Below are 19,429 nucleotides of genomic sequence, written 5' to 3' on the forward strand. Positions count from 1 at the left end.
GCTCACAACAATTAACGAACAGGAAGCAGCTCCATTTTTTAGGGCCCCTTACACAGCTCAAGGTCTGGGCCTCCAGGGGGCATAAGCCTACAATGCCCACCCATAAATCCACATACATGGCCCATCCATGAGTTGGGGATATTTTATGTGTGCAATTTGTGTAAGGGATGTAGTGTGTGTTTGCGTGTAAGGAATGCATTGTATGTTTCTGGGTGTGTGTGTGTGTGTGTGTGTGTGTAAGGGGTGCAAGGTTTGTTTCTGTGTATATAATTGAATGCAGTGTGTGTCTGTAAGGGGTGCATTAATTATGTAAGAGAACGTAAGGGATGAATTGTGTGTTTCGGGTGTGTCTGTGTGTGAGTAGGAATGCATTGTATGTTTCTGTGTGTGTGTGGGGGGGGATGCATTGTGTATGTGTGTAGTGTAAAAGAGAGGGTTTGTGGGGTAGGATAGGGACTGAGATGGGAACAGCTTTCTTTTTTTAAAAAAAAATTATAGTGCTCTCCCCTCAATTATTGATTTCCCCTTCCCTTCTGTCCCTCCGTGTTCTCCCCTTCTGTCACTTAGTGCTCTCCCTTGGCCCCCTGTCCCTCTGCAGTCCCCCTTGGTGGTCTTCTCACTCCCCCCTCCCCCCTTAGTGGTTCTCCCTCTCCCAAACCCCTTAGTGGTCCTCCCTCTCCCAAACCCCTTAGTAGACCTTCCCCCACTCCCCCCACCCCCTTAGTGGTAATCACCCTCCTCCCCTCTCCTTAGTAGTCCTCCCTCCTTACCCCCCTTTGGTGGTCCTTCCCCCCCTTAGTGGTCCTTATCCCCCTCCCCTAGTGGTCCTTATCCCCCCTCCCCTAGTGGTCCTTATCCCCCCTCCCTCCCATAGTGGTCCTTATCCCCCCTCCCTCCCATAGTGCTCCTTATCCCCCCCCCATAGTGCTCCTTATCCCCCCTCCCATAGTGCTCCTTATCCCCCCTCCCATAGTGCTCCTTATCCCCCCCATCCCTCCCCTAGTGGTCCTTATACCCCCCCCCATCCCTCCCATAGTGGTCCTTATATCCCCCCTCCCTCCCATAGTGGTCCTTATCCCCCCCTCCCTCCCATAGTGGTCCTTATCCCCCCTCCCTCCCATAGTGCTCCTTATCCCCCCTCCCATAGTGCTCCTTATGCCCCCCCCTCCCATAGTGCTCCTTAACCCCCCCAAATAGTGCTCCTTATCCCCCCCTCCCATAGTGGTCCTTATCCCCCCCATCCCTCCCCTAGTGGTCCTTATCCCCCCCCCCATCCCTCCCCTAGTGGTCCTTATCCCCCCCCCCATCCCTCCCCTAGTGGTCCTTAAACCCCCCCTCCCCTAGTGGTCCTTATACCCCCCCCTTAGTGGTCCTTATACCCCCCCCCTTAGTGGTCCTTATACCCCCCCCTTAGTGGTCCTTATACCCCCCCTTAGTGGTCCTTATACCCCCCCCTTAGTGGTCCTTATACCCCCCCCTTAGTGGTCCTTATACCCCCCCTCCCTTAGTGGTCCTTAACCCCCCCCCCTTAGTGGTCCTTAAACCCCCCCCCTCCCTTAGTGGTCCTTAAACCCCCCCTCCCTTAGTGGTCCTTAAACCCCCCCTCCCTTAGTGGTCCTTATACCCCCCCCCTTAGTGGTCCTCATACCCCCCCCCCCTTAGTGGTCCTCATACCCCCCCCCTTAGTGGTCCTTATACCCCCCCTCCCTTAGTGGTCCTTAAACCCCCCCTCCCTTAGTGGTCCTTAAACCCCCCCTCCCTTAGTGGTCCTTAAACCCCCCCTCCCTTAGTGGTCCTTAAACCCCCCCTCCCTTAGTGGTCCTTAAACCCCCCTCCCTTAGTGGTCCTTATAACCCCCCCTCCCTTAGTGGTCCTTATACCCCCCCCCCCTTAGTGGTCCTTATACCCCCCCCCTTAGTGGTCCTTAACCCCCCCTCCTTAGTGGTCCTTACCCTCCCCATGTAGCGTGGCCGGGCGGCGCGGAACGCAGGACAGGAACCTTTGTTTCCTGTACCCGGCCGCCGGCGGAATGACAGGAAATGCTCACAGTGAGCATTTCCTGTCATTCCGCCGGCGGCCGGGTACAGGAAACAAAGGTTCCTGTCCCGCGTTCCGCGCCGCCCGGCCACGCTACATGGAGAGACCGGCAGGAGGGAGCGCTCTGCGCTTCCCTCCTGCCGGTCATAAACCCGGCCGCCCTCCATGCAGCAGTGCTGCGCCGCCTGGGGCTTGCTAAAGCGCTCAGGCGGCGGAGCATGAGGAGGCGCAGCGGGGACAGGGATCCGGCGCCCCCTGGTAAGTTGCGCCCTAGGCGGCTGCCTAGGTCGCCTTACAGGTGGCGCCGGCCCTGGGTGATTATAATAGCTCCCTTCAGGCATTTTCATGTAAACACTGCCTTTTCAGAGAAAAGGCAGTGTTTACATTGCCCCTAGGGACACCTCCATGTGGCCACTCTGAAGATGGTCACTGTAGGTGCTTCCTGGCTCAGTGCTGCACAGTAAGCAGCCCTGCCGTTCAGCGTCCCCACGCTCTGCGTGGAGATGCTGAATTTTGCTCATAGAGATGCATTGATTCAGTGCATCTCTATATGAGGAGGTGCTGATTGGCCAAAACAGCGTTTGGCCCCACCCCTGTGCCGATTTTAGCCAATCCAATGCTTTTACCATGGATAAGCATTTGATTGGCTAAAAAGCGGCAATTTTGATGATGTCACCAAGGGGGCGGGGCCAGCACTGGCAGACCTGTGGAGAGCTGAAAATAAGGTGAGTTATAACCCATTCTGAGTGGGCTAAAGGGGGGGGGGGGGGGGGGGGAATACATGTTTGTGTTCCTGACCCTATAGTTATCCTTTAAGAAGATTACTCTCAGGTTACTTACGAAATCCCAGAGTAGCCGAAGAGAAAGCATAGATAACCTAGAGAGGTTTTCAATTGCAGCTATTTGTCCCTAAGCACAGGTCTGATGAGGTGATGGCGCTGGGACAGGATCTGGTGACATACCCAGACTAGACATAAAGCATACCATAAGTTCCAGGTGGGCACTGGGGTCGGGGCACCGACAGCTACCCCAGTTTCAGACAGACCACTTCATTATGTTACCTCCCCAATGCTAATTGACAAAATATATTTTCATTGCCACTTGTGAGGGTAATATGTTGATCAGCCAGCAATTTTAAATGTGCCCTCTGCACAATTCACCCTTGTTTAGTGGGATATGGGTGAGTCTACCGGGCAATGTGGGACTGATTTGGAGAATGTTGTCATTTGGCAGGCTGTAGAGGTGTGGGAGGCATGAATTTGTCTGTTATGGAAATACTGACCCTCCCTTTCTCCAATAATTACATCACATTTACTGTAATGCACCTGTACCATATATAACCACAAGGGAGTTACCCAGTTCAACTCCCATTATTCTCAGACTGTCACTAGCAAAGTGCTAATTAAGAAACATGGGAGTTGGATATCATCAACAGCTGGAGAGCTAGTATTTGGCAGTGATCCCAGCTTATATATGTTGCTGAATCACACCATGTTGAAAAAAAAAAGAACTTTAAATAGGGACTGTGCGGCTTTTATTTTTAAGGAGGAATTTTCTTTGCTTATTTTTCCATTTTATATATTAATAGACCGTTTTACTGTATTGGAAATTTCCAAAGAAGGAAAAATATTCTGTTAAAAAAAATATGGCAACTGAGCTGTCCAACTACGCCTTTGAGCCTCTGCAGAGCCAATACATACAGGAATTTTGCAACCTGTTCTCAGTATTTTTGTTCTAACACAGGGCAACAGTGTGTCTTGCCTGGATGCATTACTATCTTTGAAAGAATGAATAGAGGAATCATAAGAATTGTAAGGTCGAAAAATAATTGTTTAATTTTAAATACCACATTCAAAAAATGTGACAAAACCATTCTCCTTCTAAGATATAGAACATTGACAACAGCATTTTTTTTTCTTCTAAAGCACAAATAATGATTCATATATGACATTATACCTGGACTACAAAGGGGCACTACACTCACCTAGACAGCTTCTATATTGACGCGGATACTAAAAATAAGGGAAAATAAGAATATCAATAATACATTAAATATGTAGTTTTTAACTAGTTGCTCATTCAGGTTTTGTATCCAACAGGAAACATACTGCGGAATATTGCTGCAAATACCCTCATACCATGGCATGTGTTTGCAGCATTACCACACTTCCGCAAAGTCTTTCCCCCGAAAGCATTAAAATGTAGCTTAGCCAATTCTGTTATTAGAGAATAAATATATAGTTAGAATGGTTTTATGGTTTGTATTTTTTCTTTATTCTTTTTATTTTCCTGCACGTTGTACAAATTTACTAGAGGATGGGTGTCAGCTCCAGTTTAGAGAGTACCATTTAAATTCAGGTGTAATTGATACAGTGCTGCATCGTTCAGATGCTGTTGCCATGTACATCTTTGTTAACAGCATTGTATCAATTTCCAAGATCTCAAGTGTGAATGAGAACCTCCTGGAAGGGAACTTGGCACCTAAAGCATATTAAAGGGACGCTATAGGCACCCAGACTACCTCATCTCCTTGAAATGGTCCCTGTCCCCATTAGACCTACAATGTAAAATATGGACGTTTTAGAGAAACACGATGCAGTGTTAAGACTGCCTCTAGTGGCTGACTATCACACTGCCACTATAGGAGCTTACTGCTGTGAAACGCCGTTGGACGTCCTCACGCTTTGTATAAGGGACGTCCAGTATCAAGCATTTAATGCTTTCCTATGGGGAAGGCCTAATGCAGCACATTTGCATTGGGTCCCTTCATTATCTGACGTCAACTGAGGAGAAGGCCGTCTTCTGCTGAAATCAGGTAAGTAAATAATAGTTTTAACCCTTTCATGGATGGGGAGGGGGACTGGGAGCAGAGGGGCACTTTAATGTTAGGAATACATCTTTATTTTCACAAATCTACTAGGGATCAACCGATATTGATTTTTTTTAGAGCCGATACCGATACCCATAATCTGTGAACTTTCAGGCCGATAGCTGATAACTTACCGATACTCTGTACATTTACGGTTTTGAAAAAAATCAACTATTTCTACACATATCTACTGTTAACTGAACATGTTTATTTATTTATTATTATTATTATTATTATTTTCTTTTTTTTGCAAATTTTTTAATTTTTTTATTAAGGTAAATGCACAAAATATACATGCCAGTCAGAATTGTATATGCTTTCAAGAATATATGTGAGTGTAGTGGATGAGAGTATTTGATTAGTGAATGCAGTGTGTGTGTTTGTGTAGTGAATGCAGTGTGTGTGTGTGTGTTTGTGTAGTGGATGCAGTGTGTGTGTGTGTGTTTGTGTAGTGAATGAAGTGTGTGTGTGTGTGTTTGTGTAGTGAATGAAGTGTGTGTGTGTTTGTGTAGTGGATGCAGTGTGTGTGTCTGTTTGAGTAGTGGATGCAGTGTGTGTGTGTGTGTGTGTTTGTGTAGTGGATGCAGTGTGTGTGTGTGTTTGTGTAGTGAATGAAGTGTGTGTGTGTGTGTTTGTGTAGTGGATGCAGTGTGTGTGTGTTTGTGTAGTGGATGCAGTGTGTGTGTGTTTGTGTAGTGGATGCAGTGTGTGTGTGTGTGTGTGTGTTTGTGTAGTGGATGCTGTGTGTACCTAATAGGAGAGCTATCTACTGAACTGCTCCCTTTTTTGGTATCCTTAAATATGGCAGACCCACATTAGTGATAGCAAATTAGAAAATTATCTACTAAACTGCTGAAATATCAAAACTAAGAAAGCTTATTTCAAAATGTTGATCTTTCAGCTGTTTAGTAGATAACTCCTTAATTTCTTATTCTTATATGGAACTGAAAAATGTATGGATAACAAAAAAATGAGTTATATATTAAACAGCTTCCTAATTTGGTATCCATACATTTGGGCAATTCCACATAAGGATTGCATATTGGGGAATTATCTACTAAACAGCTTAAATATCTACATTAACATTATGGATTTTCTTATTTTATTATTTTGGACTGTATTTTGTAGCATTTGCGTATTGGGCAGTGGCTGTGAATTTGTGCAAGGTAGCAGTGTGTAAATGCGGGGGTGTATTTGTGTATTGGGCAGCGGCTATGAATTTGTGCAAGGTAGCAGTGTGTAAATGTGGGGGTGGATTTGTGTATTGGGCAGTGGCTATGAATTTGTGCAAGGTAGCAGTGTGTAAATGTGGGGTGTATTTGTGTATTGGGCAGTGGCTATGAATTTGTGCAAGGTAGCAGTGTGTAAATGTGGGGGTGTATTTGTGTATTGGGCAGCGGCTATGAATTTGTGCAAGGTAGCAGTGTGTAAATGCTGGGGTGTATTTGCGTATTGGGCAGTGGCTGTGAATTTGTGCAAGGTAGCAGTGTGTAAATGCGGGGGTGTATTTGTGTATTGGGCAGCGGCTATGAATTTGTGCAAGGTAGCAGTGTGTAAATGTGGGGGTGTATTTGTGTATTGGGCAGTGGCTATGAATTTGTGCAAGGTAGCAGTGTGTAAATGTGGGGGTGTATTTGTGTATTGGGCAGTGGCTATGAATTTGTGCAAGGTAGCAGTGTGTAAATGTGGGGGTGTATTTGTGTATTGGGCAGCGGCTATGAATTTGTGCAAGGTAGCAGTGTGTAAATGTGGGGGTGTATTTGTGTATTGGGCAGTGGCTATGAATTTGTGCAAGGTAGCAGTGCCTGTCTTATCCAAACCACTTACTTTCTGCCTCCAGCTAAAAGTAAAAAAAAAAAAAAATACAAATATATATATATAATTTATCATTTATTTTTTTTATTTTATTTTTTTCCTGTGGTCCTACCTCAGTGTGCAGCTTGGGGAGCTTGGGGAGCTGGCTTGTTACTCCTACATCCTGCCACCACACTGAAGCGACGCCGCATGGGTGAGAGTACGGGAGATGTGGGCGGGGATATGATGTGACATCATATCTCTGCCCCTTCCTCACACCAGGAAATGACACAGTAAGATCAGCAAAGGGAGAAAGGCTTTATCTTATTACACATGCTCGGTAATGCTTCTGACAGGGGCCCTATGTCTTAGTAAGCCAAATGGGGAAATCTCTGACCACCCGAGCTGGTTCACAACTCGGTAAACAAATACAGACCTCCAAAATCCTCTGGCTTAATTTCCCAAGTGTTCAGTGTGCCCCTGAGTGCGAGCTGTGTTGGCTGCATGGCGCCCCTGTAGCTAAGGCGCCCTGTGTGGCCGCACAGCTCGCACACCCTTAACCCCTTAAGGACACACGACGTGTGTGACACGTCATGATTCCCTTTTATTCCAGAAGTTTGGTCCTTAAGGGGTTAAGGCCGGCCCTTATTATCGGTAGTATTGGTATCTTTATAGGCCGATACAGATATTGCTGAAAATTCTGAATATCGGACGATAATATCGACCAGACCGATAATAGTTCGATCCCTAAACTCTACAGTGTTCCTTTAATGTGGCTGTGTCGCTTTATTTCTCCCATGTGTAGTGCTGCATTGTGTCCCCTTCATAAGCTTAGATACCGTATATACTCGAGTATAAGCCGACCCGAATATAAGCCGAGGCCCCTAATTTTATCCCAAAAAACTGGGAAAACTTATTGACTCGAGTATAAGACTAGGGTGGGAAATGCAGCAGCTACTGGTAAATTTCTAAATAAAATTAGATCCTAAAAAAAATATATTAATTGAATATTTATTTACAGTGTGTGTATAATGAATGCAGTGTGTGCATATGTGTGTGTGTATGAGTGCAGCGTGTGTGTATGAGTGCAGTGTGTGTATGCAGGGCCGGATTAACATAGGGGCTGATGGAGCTGCAGCTCCAGGCCCAGGCCCAGGAACAGGCCCATGGAATAGGCCCATTTAAAAAAAAATGTGTTTTTTTTTTTTTTTTTTTTTTACACACTACTCTTAGGTTTGTCACCTGACTGGTATTTTACTGGCACAGCCAGTATTTGAGGCTGCCTGGCCATGCCGGTATTGCAGTAATACCGGCAATACAAATGCAGGTATTTTTCTCAGAATAAATGGAGATTACTCTGCAATACCAGCACCGGCCAGTAGGGGTCACTGTGTGTGGAGAGAGGCAGGGATAGGAAGTTACAGCATATCCCTCCCTGCCTCTCTCTACTACTCACTGATCCGTGGGGGAGCAGCTACACAGCACAGAGTCCAGACAGCAGCACCCAGCCTGCAGAGACAGACTACAGCTCAGGTAAGTGAGGGACGGGAGGAAAGGCAGCAGGGACACATGGGGACACTGAGACACTAGGGGGACACATAAGAACACTTAGACACTAGGGGACACTGAGACACTAGGGGACATATGGGGACACTGAGACACTAGGACACATGGGGACACAGACACTGGGAGACCTGGAAACACTGAGACACTTGGGGACACTGGAAAACATGGGGACACTGAGACACTAGGGGACACTGAGACACTAGGGGACACTGAGACACTAGGGGACACAGGGACACATGGGGATGCTGAGACACATGGGGATGCTGAGACACATGGGGATGCTGTGAGACATAGGGACATTTAGAGACACCAAGACTTTGGGACACGGAGACACTATGTCCCCATTTCTCCCAGTATCCCCTTGTCCCGCATCCAGTGTCGCTAGTGTCTGTGTCCCCAAGTCTCCCATTGTCTGTGTCCAATGTCTCTCAGTGTGCCTAGTGTCCCCATGTGTCCCAGTGTCCCTATATGTCCCAGTGTCCCCATGTCTATGTCCACAACTGTCCCCATGTCTCCCAGTGTCTGTGTTCCCATGTCGTGTCCCTAGTGTCTTAGTGTCCCCAAATGTTTCAGTGTCCCCATGTCTCCCAGTGTCTGTGTTCCTAGTGTCAGTGTGCCCAGTGTCCCCATGTCTCCCAGTGTCCCTATATGTCACAGTGTCCCTATGTCTATATCCACAACTGTTCCCATATCTCCCAGTGTCCCCAAGTGTCTGTCTCCCAGCCAGTGTCCCTTAGTCTCCCAGTGTCCCCTAGTCTCCTAGTGTCTGTGTTCCCATGTCTCTGTGTCCCTAGTGTCTTAGTGTCCCCAAATGTTTCAGTGTCCCCATGTCTCCCAGTGTCCCCGGGTCTCTCAGTGTCCCCAGTATCCTAGTGACATGGGGACACAGACATTGGGACACTGGGAGAAATGGGGACACTGGGAGACTAGGGGACTGGGCAACATGGGGACACTTACACTGTGATACATAGGGACACTGAGACACTGGGTGACTTGCGAGACTGAGACACTGGGAGCAATCCATCTATACAGCAGAATCAAACTGAGTAGTTTGTAGGTGATTTCACAGAATTTTCTCTGATGTCACTCCTTGTTATTATACAAATGATTAAGGCTGGTATTTTTTTTCCAAGAAAGGTGCAACCCTAACTACTATTCACATACTTTTGCTTAAAGGAGCACTATAGGGTCAGGAACACAATCATGTATTTCTGACCCTATTATGTTAAAACCACCATCCTGGCCCCTTCTTGCCTCCATAAGTATAGTAAATATAACTTGTATTCAAGTCTGCAGCTGCTGGCTCTGCCTCTGAACTGACTGTCTGCTGACATCATCAGAAGTGGTGGTCTGAGCAAATTACAATACTTCCCCATAGGATTGGCTGAGACTGTCAACTAGGCAGATCAGGGGCAAAGCCAGCACAAGTCCAACATAGCCCTGGCCAATCAGCATCTCCTCATAAAGATAAATTGAATCAATGCATCTCTATGAGGAAAGTTCAGTGTCTGCATGCAGAGGGTGGAGACACTGAATGGCAGTGCTGCACACTAGGCAGTACTGCCCCAGGAAGCACCTCTAGCAGCCATCTAAGGAGTGGCCAGTGGAGTTATTTTCTCTGAAAAGACAATGTTTACTGCAAAAGGCCTGAATGGAATGATTCTACTTACCAGAACAAATACAATAAGCTGTAGTTGTTCTGGTGACTATAGTGTCCCTTTAAGTTTGGAAGCTTAAGAAGGATGTATGGGAACAAAACTTGTGTGGACTGGCTGACAATAAAATTAGTTTAGGTAATGCAGACGTTGGTCTCTCTAACACTGTGGCATGTCCCCTTTCTGTGGCATGTCCCCTTACTACATACACCTTTTCTTTTTCTCAGACTATATACCAGGAACTTCTGCCTGCTAGTAAGAAGGTAAGGAGACTAGTGGACCAGTGAGTGCTAGGGGACAGTCCTTAGAAAGCATGGAGTGAGCACATCATTAGACGCATTTATGTCAAGCTCAGGGTGCTGCCTGCGTAGTATGCCCTTAGTTGGACAGCCTGCAGGATTGGCGGGCAGCCTGACATGCATTCATGCTAGGCTGTCCTTCAAATTCTTTGGACAGACATGCCCCCTTTTTGGGCATGTTCTCCCCTTTTGGCAGGCCTGGTCACGTGTTCTCCCCTTTTGGCAGGCCTGGTCATGTTCTCCCCTTTTGGCAGGTATGGTCGCACCAGTGGCCCACCCTTTTACCCCGCCCATTGACTTCCTGCTTCACTAGACACGGCTGTTAGGGGTTATGGATTTACTTGAAAGATGAAAGCATAAATTAGAGAGAGATTAGCATAGAGTATGTGTTTTCTTATAGCTGCATCCTATGAGTTTCCCTCCAGCACCATCTCCATCAGATACATGACGCTTGGGAGGTATGACTGTTTTTGGTCGATAAGATTCCATAATTAGGCCCATCATAATTGTCAGCACCAGGCCCAATGGGCTCTTAATCCGGCCCTGTGTGTATGAGTGCAGTGTATGTGTGCATGAATGCAGTGTGTGTGTGCATGAATGCAGTGTGTGTGTGCATGAATGCAGTGTGTGAATGCAGTGTGTGCAGGGCCGGTGCAAGGATATTTGCCGCCGTAGGCAAAACATTTTTTGCCGCCCCCTCCCCCCCCATATGTCCTGACTTCCCCTCCTCCTCCCTCAGTGGTCCTTACCTCCCCACCCCCGTGTTCTTTCACTCCCCCCCCCCAGTGGTCCTGACTCACCCCTCCCCTAGTGGTCCTTACCCTCCCCTCCCCTAGTGGTCCTTACTTCCCCCTCCCCTCCCATAGTGGTCCTTATCCCACCCCCTCCCTCTCATAGTGGTCCTTATCCCCCTTCTCCCTCCCATAGTGTTCCTTATCCCCCCCCATCCCTCCCATAGTGGTCCATATACCCCCCCCTCCCTCCCATAATGGTCCTTATCCCACCCCTTCCCATAGTGGTCCTTATACCCCCCCTCCCTCCCATAGTGGTCCTTATACCCCCCTCCCTCCAATAGTGGTCCTTATCCCCCTCCCTCCCATAGTGGTCCTTATCCCCCCCTCCCTCCCATAGTGGTCCTTATACCCCCCTCCCTCCCATAGTGGTCCTTATCCCCCCCTCCCTCCCATAGTGGTCCTTATCCCCCCCTCCCTCCCATAGTGGTCCTTACCCCCCCCCCCTCCCTCCCATAGTGGTCCTTATCCCCCCCTCCCTCCCATAGCGGTCCTTATCCCCCCCTCCCTCCCATAGCGGTCCTTATACCCCCCTCCCTCCCATAGTGGTCCTTAACCCACCCCCTCCCTCCCATAGTGGTCCTTATACCCCCCCCCTCTCATAGTGGTCCTTATACCCCTTTTTTTTTTATTATTTTATTTATATATTTTTTTTTCGTCCCCCCTCCCTGCTTGATATATGGCAGGGAGGGGGGCTCTCCTTCCCTGGTGGTCCAGCATTGGTAGTTCAGTGGGGGGGAGAGGGGGGCTGGCAGAGCTGTACTTACCTTTCCTGCAGCTCCTGTCAGCTCCCTCCTCCTCCGCGCGGTCTGTGCAGCTCCCTCTGTCAGCTCACAGTGTAAGTCTCGCGAGAGCCGCGGCTCTCGCGAGACTTACACTGGGAGCTGACCGAGGTGCTGAACGGACGGCGCGGAGGAGGAGAGAGCTGACAGGAGCTGCAGGAGAGGTAAGTACAGCTCTGCCAGCCCCCCTCTCCCCCCAGTCTGTATTATGGCAATGCAAATTGCCATAATACAGACTATGACTCGAGTATAAGCCGAGTTGGGGTTTTTCAGCCCAAAAAATGGGCTGAAAAACTCGGCTTATACTCGAGTATATACGGTATATTGTTTTTTCACAGTTATACATGAGAAAAAGTAGGGTCTACATATTCTTATGTAGAAGCCACAGGTTGACAAAGGGTGGAGTTCTGATTGAAAAGGAAATATACCCCACCTGAACTAGGCATGTGTGTGATATGATGCTCACACTCTATGAACAGGGGGGCGGGGGTGGAAGGTGTGCACTCTCGGGGATTTGCAAGATGTCTGAAAACCCAGCAGGACTGGCAGCATATAAAAAACATGTAAGTGGCAATAGTCCTGGGGTCAAGCAAGAGTAGTATTGGGAGGCTTAGTAAATAAAAATGCCAATGCACACCAAAATAAATAAACAACATAAGTAAAGTAAGAAATTAGAAAACGAAAGCACAACACAAAACGATGCAATAAGAAGCACATGCACATTCTTATTTATAAAACCATACTTAAATCCAACATATGGAGTCAGAGAAGAATATTTTATCTCCTGCACCATAATTAAAAAAACATTCTGTAGTGTGGATGCCTGAGGTTTGGAGGTGTGGGATGGTTCTACTGTGTATGTAAAGTTTTTTCCTGCATTCAGGGTAAGTTCCAGTTCTCTAAGCGCAATAGAATACTAGTTATAGGATGACAAACCATCCACGTGACTTTCTTATGGCTGGCCTTTCAGACCCAGTTTACCAGCCTCATGGAAGTTACATGGTCAGCTCTCGAATGGTCAGTGTGATCCCTACGACTGACAGACATGTATGTGTAAATAGAATATTAACTGTACAACTATCCACACACTTTGCACACGTTATCGGTTCACGGCTCAGTGGATTGCTTTAACCCATAATATTTATACAGCCATTAGTAATGTGGATGTAACCACAGTGAAGAAGACCTCTGGTGATCTGACCTACTTTGTACTGATTTTTATGCAAATCACTAGAGATCTTGGTGGCGGTTACATTTCATATTAATTAAGGTAATATTATTTTTTTTTCTGTGCTATGCATTGGGCAGATCAAGAGATACTAGTTTTCAATGTAATCCGCTTTGTCAGAGATAAAAAACAGCAATTAGAATTTTGTGCCAAGAATGAATAATTGGCACAAAATTGCAAAGCTTCCTTTACAAGTTTCTTACTAAATCAATGAGGTAATTTCCAGCTTACCACTGATGTGTAAAACTGGGCTCTTTGTTTAAGTGCTTTAATTTTGCTTTAGCAGTCTGTTATATTACATCATTAGGTGAACATTTGTATCCGTGCACAGAGGTTTATTTGTCTAATGAACCTGTTCTTTATTCTCAATGGTATACGGCAGGGGATTGCACTGATATCAAAGATAAATGTAAGCCTCATGGGGGATGTTGTTTACCTTGCACATTAGGAGTTGAGGCCTCCATCACTGGATGTCAAAGAAGAGGAATTAGGGGACCTGGTGGAAAAGGAGATGGGAGCCACGGCTGCAGCCGTAGAAGCAGCAGTCAGCAGAATTGAGGTGAGATGGGACAACAAGAACAAGATTTGATGATGTTGACCTCCTTGTAGGTACTGGGTATCATTGCTATATTCATGCACATAGAGATTATAGCTGCATAAATATAATGTGAAATTTAAAAGAGGTGCCCCTATGAAGAATAAACAAGAAACCTCTCTCCTAAAAATCTGCTTATTTGTACAGCAGCAAATGTTCTGTAATTCTGAAAAAAATACTCTTATCTATTATTAGTTTGCTGGGGTCTCTGCCATGTCAAAAGAGCTTAACTTAAGGATATACCTAAGAGCATTTATTTGCCCAGAAATGTCTGCTGTGGAATTCCTGCATGTAAAATAGTTGACACCACACTAAAAAAGAGGACATGGCAAACTAAATTGGTCTTTGCCCCTATTCTTGCCACAAAGCCAAATTGGGCAATTTCTGCAAATACCCTTCCAGAAGAAGAGAGAAAACTATGGGTGAACTCCCACATGTTCTTATAGTGACAATACAAGGAACAGTTGTATCATGGCAGATATGGAATCTTGAAGGTTTAGCTAGGTGGTTCTTTCTTGAATCTTATGTTACTATGTAATGTCATTTGTGATATTCCAAACTCTGCTATAGAACCCTAAGGCCCATATATCTTACAATGACAGTACGAGGCCAAAGTGACTGTTTTAAATAGATGCACATTCCAGTTAGTACTGTGAGAAGAAAGACTTCTTGTGTTTTTCCAGTGTTCTCCAAAGGGAAAATGCGTTTATATATTTGTAATGATTATATGTATAATAAATGTTCTTGAACCTATATAAACCTTTGTTTTGAAGGACATGCTCAGCAAGTCACGGACTGATGACACTGGATTAAAATTACAAGTCAGTGAAAGGTAAGATTTACATGACATTGTGGAATGCTGCACTACACGTTTCTTGGTTTTTCATTAAACCTGTACACAGGTCCGGTGCAAGGATTTTTGACTACACAGGTGAAGATGCATTTTGCCCCCCTCCACCCCCAAAAATACATCTTCACCTCTGTGTCTTGTAGCCCCCATTTTGAATTTCTTACCCCTTTTAGTGTTTCATATACCCTCTCTTGAATGTCTTACCCCTTTGTGCCTTACACCCACCTTTAGTGTGTCTCTTACAACCCCTCTTATGTATTTCTTACTTCTCTGCCAGTTCCTTTGTCTTTCTTCCCCCCAGCCCCTGTCTTTCTCCCCCCCCCCTCCCAGCCCATATCTATCTTTCTCCCAAATAGACATAGATAGAGGCAAAACTACATATATGCACAAATATACAAACATACAGGCTCACAACCATACAAGCACACAGACATAGTTATTCAGGCACACAGTCACAAAGATATACAGACACACAGTCATAAAACAAACAATCACACAATCAAACAAACAGTCATACACTCTACACACATAGGTACACTGTCATACAAACATAAACATACATTCATACAGACAGAAACACAGATAAATACAGACACAAACATAAAGAGACATACAGATAGGCATATGGAGACATACATACACAGTGATACAGAGACATACATGTGCAGACAGTCATAAAGAGACATACACACAAGGCATACAGAGAAACATACACAGACTGTCATACAGAGACATACAGACGGTATGTTTGTGTGAATGTAGGGGTGTGTTTATATGTAGTGTTTGCGTTTAAATGCAAGCATGCATTTATGTGTAGTGTTGGTTTTAGAATGCAAGGGTGTATTTATATATAATTTGGTGTCTAATATAGAGGTGTGTTTGTATGTAGTGTTGACATTTGCATGCAGGGGTGCATTTGTGTGTAGTGTTGGCAATTGAATGCGGAGATGCATGCACATGTGCACATATACTGCCACACACACACTGTGATACACATACAGAAAGATACACACACTGACACACATGCAGATACACAGATACAAATATAAATAAACTGATACATATTCAGATAGACAGACACACAGATACACACATATACAGATGCAGAAACACACTGACAGACACATAGATACACACAAACACTGGCAGACATACAGATAAACACACATTGACATACAGACACACTGACAGACATACAGATACACACACATACATATTGATAGACATACAGACACACACATACATATTGATAGACCTACAGATACACACACATACACACTGATAGACATACAGACACACACATACATATTGATAGACATACAGATACACACACTGACAGACATACAGACACACACATACATACAGATACACACACTGACAGACATACAGACACACACATACACATTGACAGACATACAGATACACACACACTGACAGACATACACACACACACACACACACACACAGACACATTGACAGACATACAGACACACAGACATACAGACACACACACATGCTGGTCAAAATATACACTTTTTCTAACCATCCTCCTGTTTCCTACCTTGTGGGTTCAGGAGGGTGGCTTACCTGGGATCCAGAGTGCTGCCCAAGGTAGTTGGAAGTTGGGGGAGCTGGCCCTACCCACCTCCCCTGCTCTCTGCCTTCTCCTGCTCTCGCGCTCCAATCTTCTTGGGAGGAATTCCTCCCATGCCGATGAGAAGAAGGAGGCCAGCAGTAGCTCTGCCCCTGCTGGACACCAGCCGCGCCGTGTGCTATAGGGGGAGCAGAGATATGACGTGTTCGTATCGCCGCCCCCTCCATGCACTCAGCGGCACTGCAGAGTGGAAGGCAGACTGGATTTGCTGGCACTCGGCCACGCTACGAGAAGTGACCGGCAGGAGAAGAGCACTGTGCGCTTCCCTCCTGCCGGCCACCCGGATATTTGCGTTCCCGGGCCAGTGCGCCCCAAGGCGGCCGCCTGTGCCGCCTTATGGATGCACCGGCCCCATCTGTACACTAGATGTATTTGAAAAGGACAGTAATGCTGTAACACAAGTTAATTTGTTTAATTGCACAATTATACAAGTTTGTATATAAAAAGTAAAAGTTAGTAATCTTGTCTATGTTTAGATTTATTTCTAAAAAAGTATATATTTTTTGAGCAGAGTAGTAGTTGCCATTACTTTATTATCACATGGGTATCAGGCCCGGACTGGCCATCGGTGGCCATGGGCCGAGGCCGGGAGGGAAGATCCCAGGATCTCCCCTGCCGGTCTAGGCAGGGCCGGCACTATCCGAGCACCGGCCCTGCTGTTTTCCATGGAGAGCCGTTGGGGAGATCAAAGCTCTCCCTCACCGGCCCACTTAAATAGACCTGCGGCTGGGGAGGGAGGGAGAGAACCCGGCAGAGCTCTAACTTGCAGCTCCGCCGGGTTCCTCTCGCGAGATCTGGCGCGTTGCCATGGCAACGACCGGATCTCGCGAGAGTGAACTCTAGCTCGCAGGCTAGAGTTCACTCACCAATGGACCACCAGGGATGAAAGAGGGCCTGAACCCCCCTCCCAGATACCACCGTGCCGGATCCCCCCTCCCAGGCTAAAGGTAAGAAGGGAGGGGGGGACATAATGCCTGCTTAATTTTATTTTTATTTTTTACCCCCCAAACACACACAATCCCTTCTAATATACACACAGCACTCTCACACCCATCACACATAGCACTCTCACACACAGCACTCTCACACCCATCACACACAGCACACTCACACACACAGCACTCACACACATCACACATCACACTCAGCACTCTCACACCCATCACATACATCACTCTCACACCCATCACACACAGCACTCTCACACACATAACACACAGCACCCTCACATCCGTCACACACAGCACTCTCACACCCAGCACCCTTACACACATTATACACAGCACCCTCACACACATCATAAACAGCACCCTCACACACATCACACACAGCCCCCACACATCACCCACAGCACCCCTCAAACACAGCATCCATCGCACACACATACCTCACCCTTCACATACACACTACATCCCTCACAGACACCCACTGCACCAAACACACACACGCAATACTTCCTATCATATTTATATATATATATATATATATATATATATATATATATATATATATATATATATATACTACAGCACCCCTCACACACATACTGCACTCCTAAACACATTACGTTCCAGACACACACTAGATCCTTACCCAACTCTGGATCATATACGCACACTAGATCCCTTTATACACTCTGAATCCGTTATATATAAGAAGGGCTACTAAACTGGTTCATGGATTGCAGGATAAAACTTACCAGGAAAGGTTAAAGGATCTTAACATGTATAGCATGGAGGAAAGACGAGACAGGGGGGATATGATAGAAACATTTAAATACATAAAGGGAATCAACACAGTAAAGGAGGAGACTATATTTAAAAGAAGAAAAACTACCACAACAAGAGGACATAGTCTTAAATTAGAGGGACAAAGGTTTAAAAATAATATCAGGAAGTATTACTTTACTGAGAGGGTAGTGGATGCATGGAATAGCCTTCCAGCTGAAGTGGTAGAGGTTAACACAGTAAAGGAGTTTAAGCATGCGTGGGATAGGCATAAGGCTATCCTAACTATAAGATAAGGCCAGGGACTAATGAAAGTATTTAGAAAACTGGGCAGACTAGATGGGCCGAATGGTTCTTATCTGCCGTCACATTCTATGTTTCTATGTTTCTATATACACACTCACTAGATCTCCTACAAATTCTGGGCCCTTCAAATACACACTAGACTCCTGTATACACACACACTGCGCCATCTACACACACACACACACACACTACATTCCTAAAATACACACTCTGGATCCCTTATAAACACACTAGATTCATTGTAAGCAAACACATACTACACCTCAAAACACACACTCTCTACAACCCCTGCAAACACTACATCACCTATACACACACACACTATAGCCTGTATGCACACACTTACTACATCCCCTATACACACATTATCTACAGCCCTTAGCCACATATGCATTACATTACACCAAAAACACAACACGACTAAAACCGACCTTATTACACAATACCACACCACAATCAGCTCACTCTACACACTCGCAACCCCACAAGCAGGCTCCAAACACATGCACAATACTCTTTCCTGGCCCTTTTGTCTCCGGGTATCCATTTATAGAGACACCAGAGGCAAGTTGCAAGGAAACACAGTGCAAGCATGTTATTAAATTTGCTTGCACTGTGTAGAACAAATACAGGGCTTTTTTTCTCATGCTAGAGCTCTTTAGCAGAGTTCTGCGCATGGTCTGCCCTGGAAGAGCATTGAACCAACATGCTCACTTTGAGAGGAGGCGTGTTTGTCATTGGTGAGGACGAAACACACCTTCTCTGCCCCGCCTTCTTCTTAGTGGGCCGCTGTGATAAAAAAAATGCCCGGGCCGAATTTTTCTCCCAGTCCGGCCCTGATGGGTATCATATGGTAAATAACTATGATCTGAATTCTGACTGGGAGGCAGAAAAAAAATGAAAACAAATATCTACTCTGAATGTCTGTCTGATTTTTCCTTAGTCTATCCTCAGATTGCTTGTGATCTGGTTTCTCAAACACGCAAGTTTTTTTACAGTACTAAATATACATATCTTTAACATATTTATGATACACAGTGCTTATAAAAGCAAATGCAGACAAAAATGACTATTGGCCAGAGGAGTCAGTTGACTGATTTCTTAGCATGCTGTTCCAGGCGGTCTGAGTCAGTATTCAACTTTTTAAAATATTGGTCAGAAAACTTCATCGACTGAGACAGTGTTTGGTTATACTCTGTGTTGCCAAAGTGTTTTTGTTAAGGTTCTAAGACAGACACAATGTCTCTTCAGCCAATTTCTCTTGCATAGTGGTAAT

The 19,429-nt window shown here is 45.7% G+C and overlaps 1 protein-coding gene across 1 annotated transcript in view; it reads left to right on the forward strand.

Annotated features, from left to right (window-relative positions):
* Positions 1-19,429, forward strand: part of HIP1 (huntingtin interacting protein 1) — a 93,599-nt gene that overhangs the window by 60,325 nt on the left and 13,845 nt on the right. The window contains exons 22-23 of the mRNA XM_063449719.1: positions 13,470-13,580; positions 14,390-14,448. Of these exons, the coding sequence (XP_063305789.1) occupies positions 13,470-13,580; positions 14,390-14,448 (170 nt within the window). The remainder of the gene's footprint in view (positions 1-13,469; positions 13,581-14,389; positions 14,449-19,429) is intronic.

Source organism: Pelobates fuscus, chromosome 1 (assembly GCF_036172605.1).
Source record: "Pelobates fuscus isolate aPelFus1 chromosome 1, aPelFus1.pri, whole genome shotgun sequence".
NCBI lineage: Eukaryota > Metazoa > Chordata > Amphibia > Anura > Pelobatidae > Pelobates > Pelobates fuscus.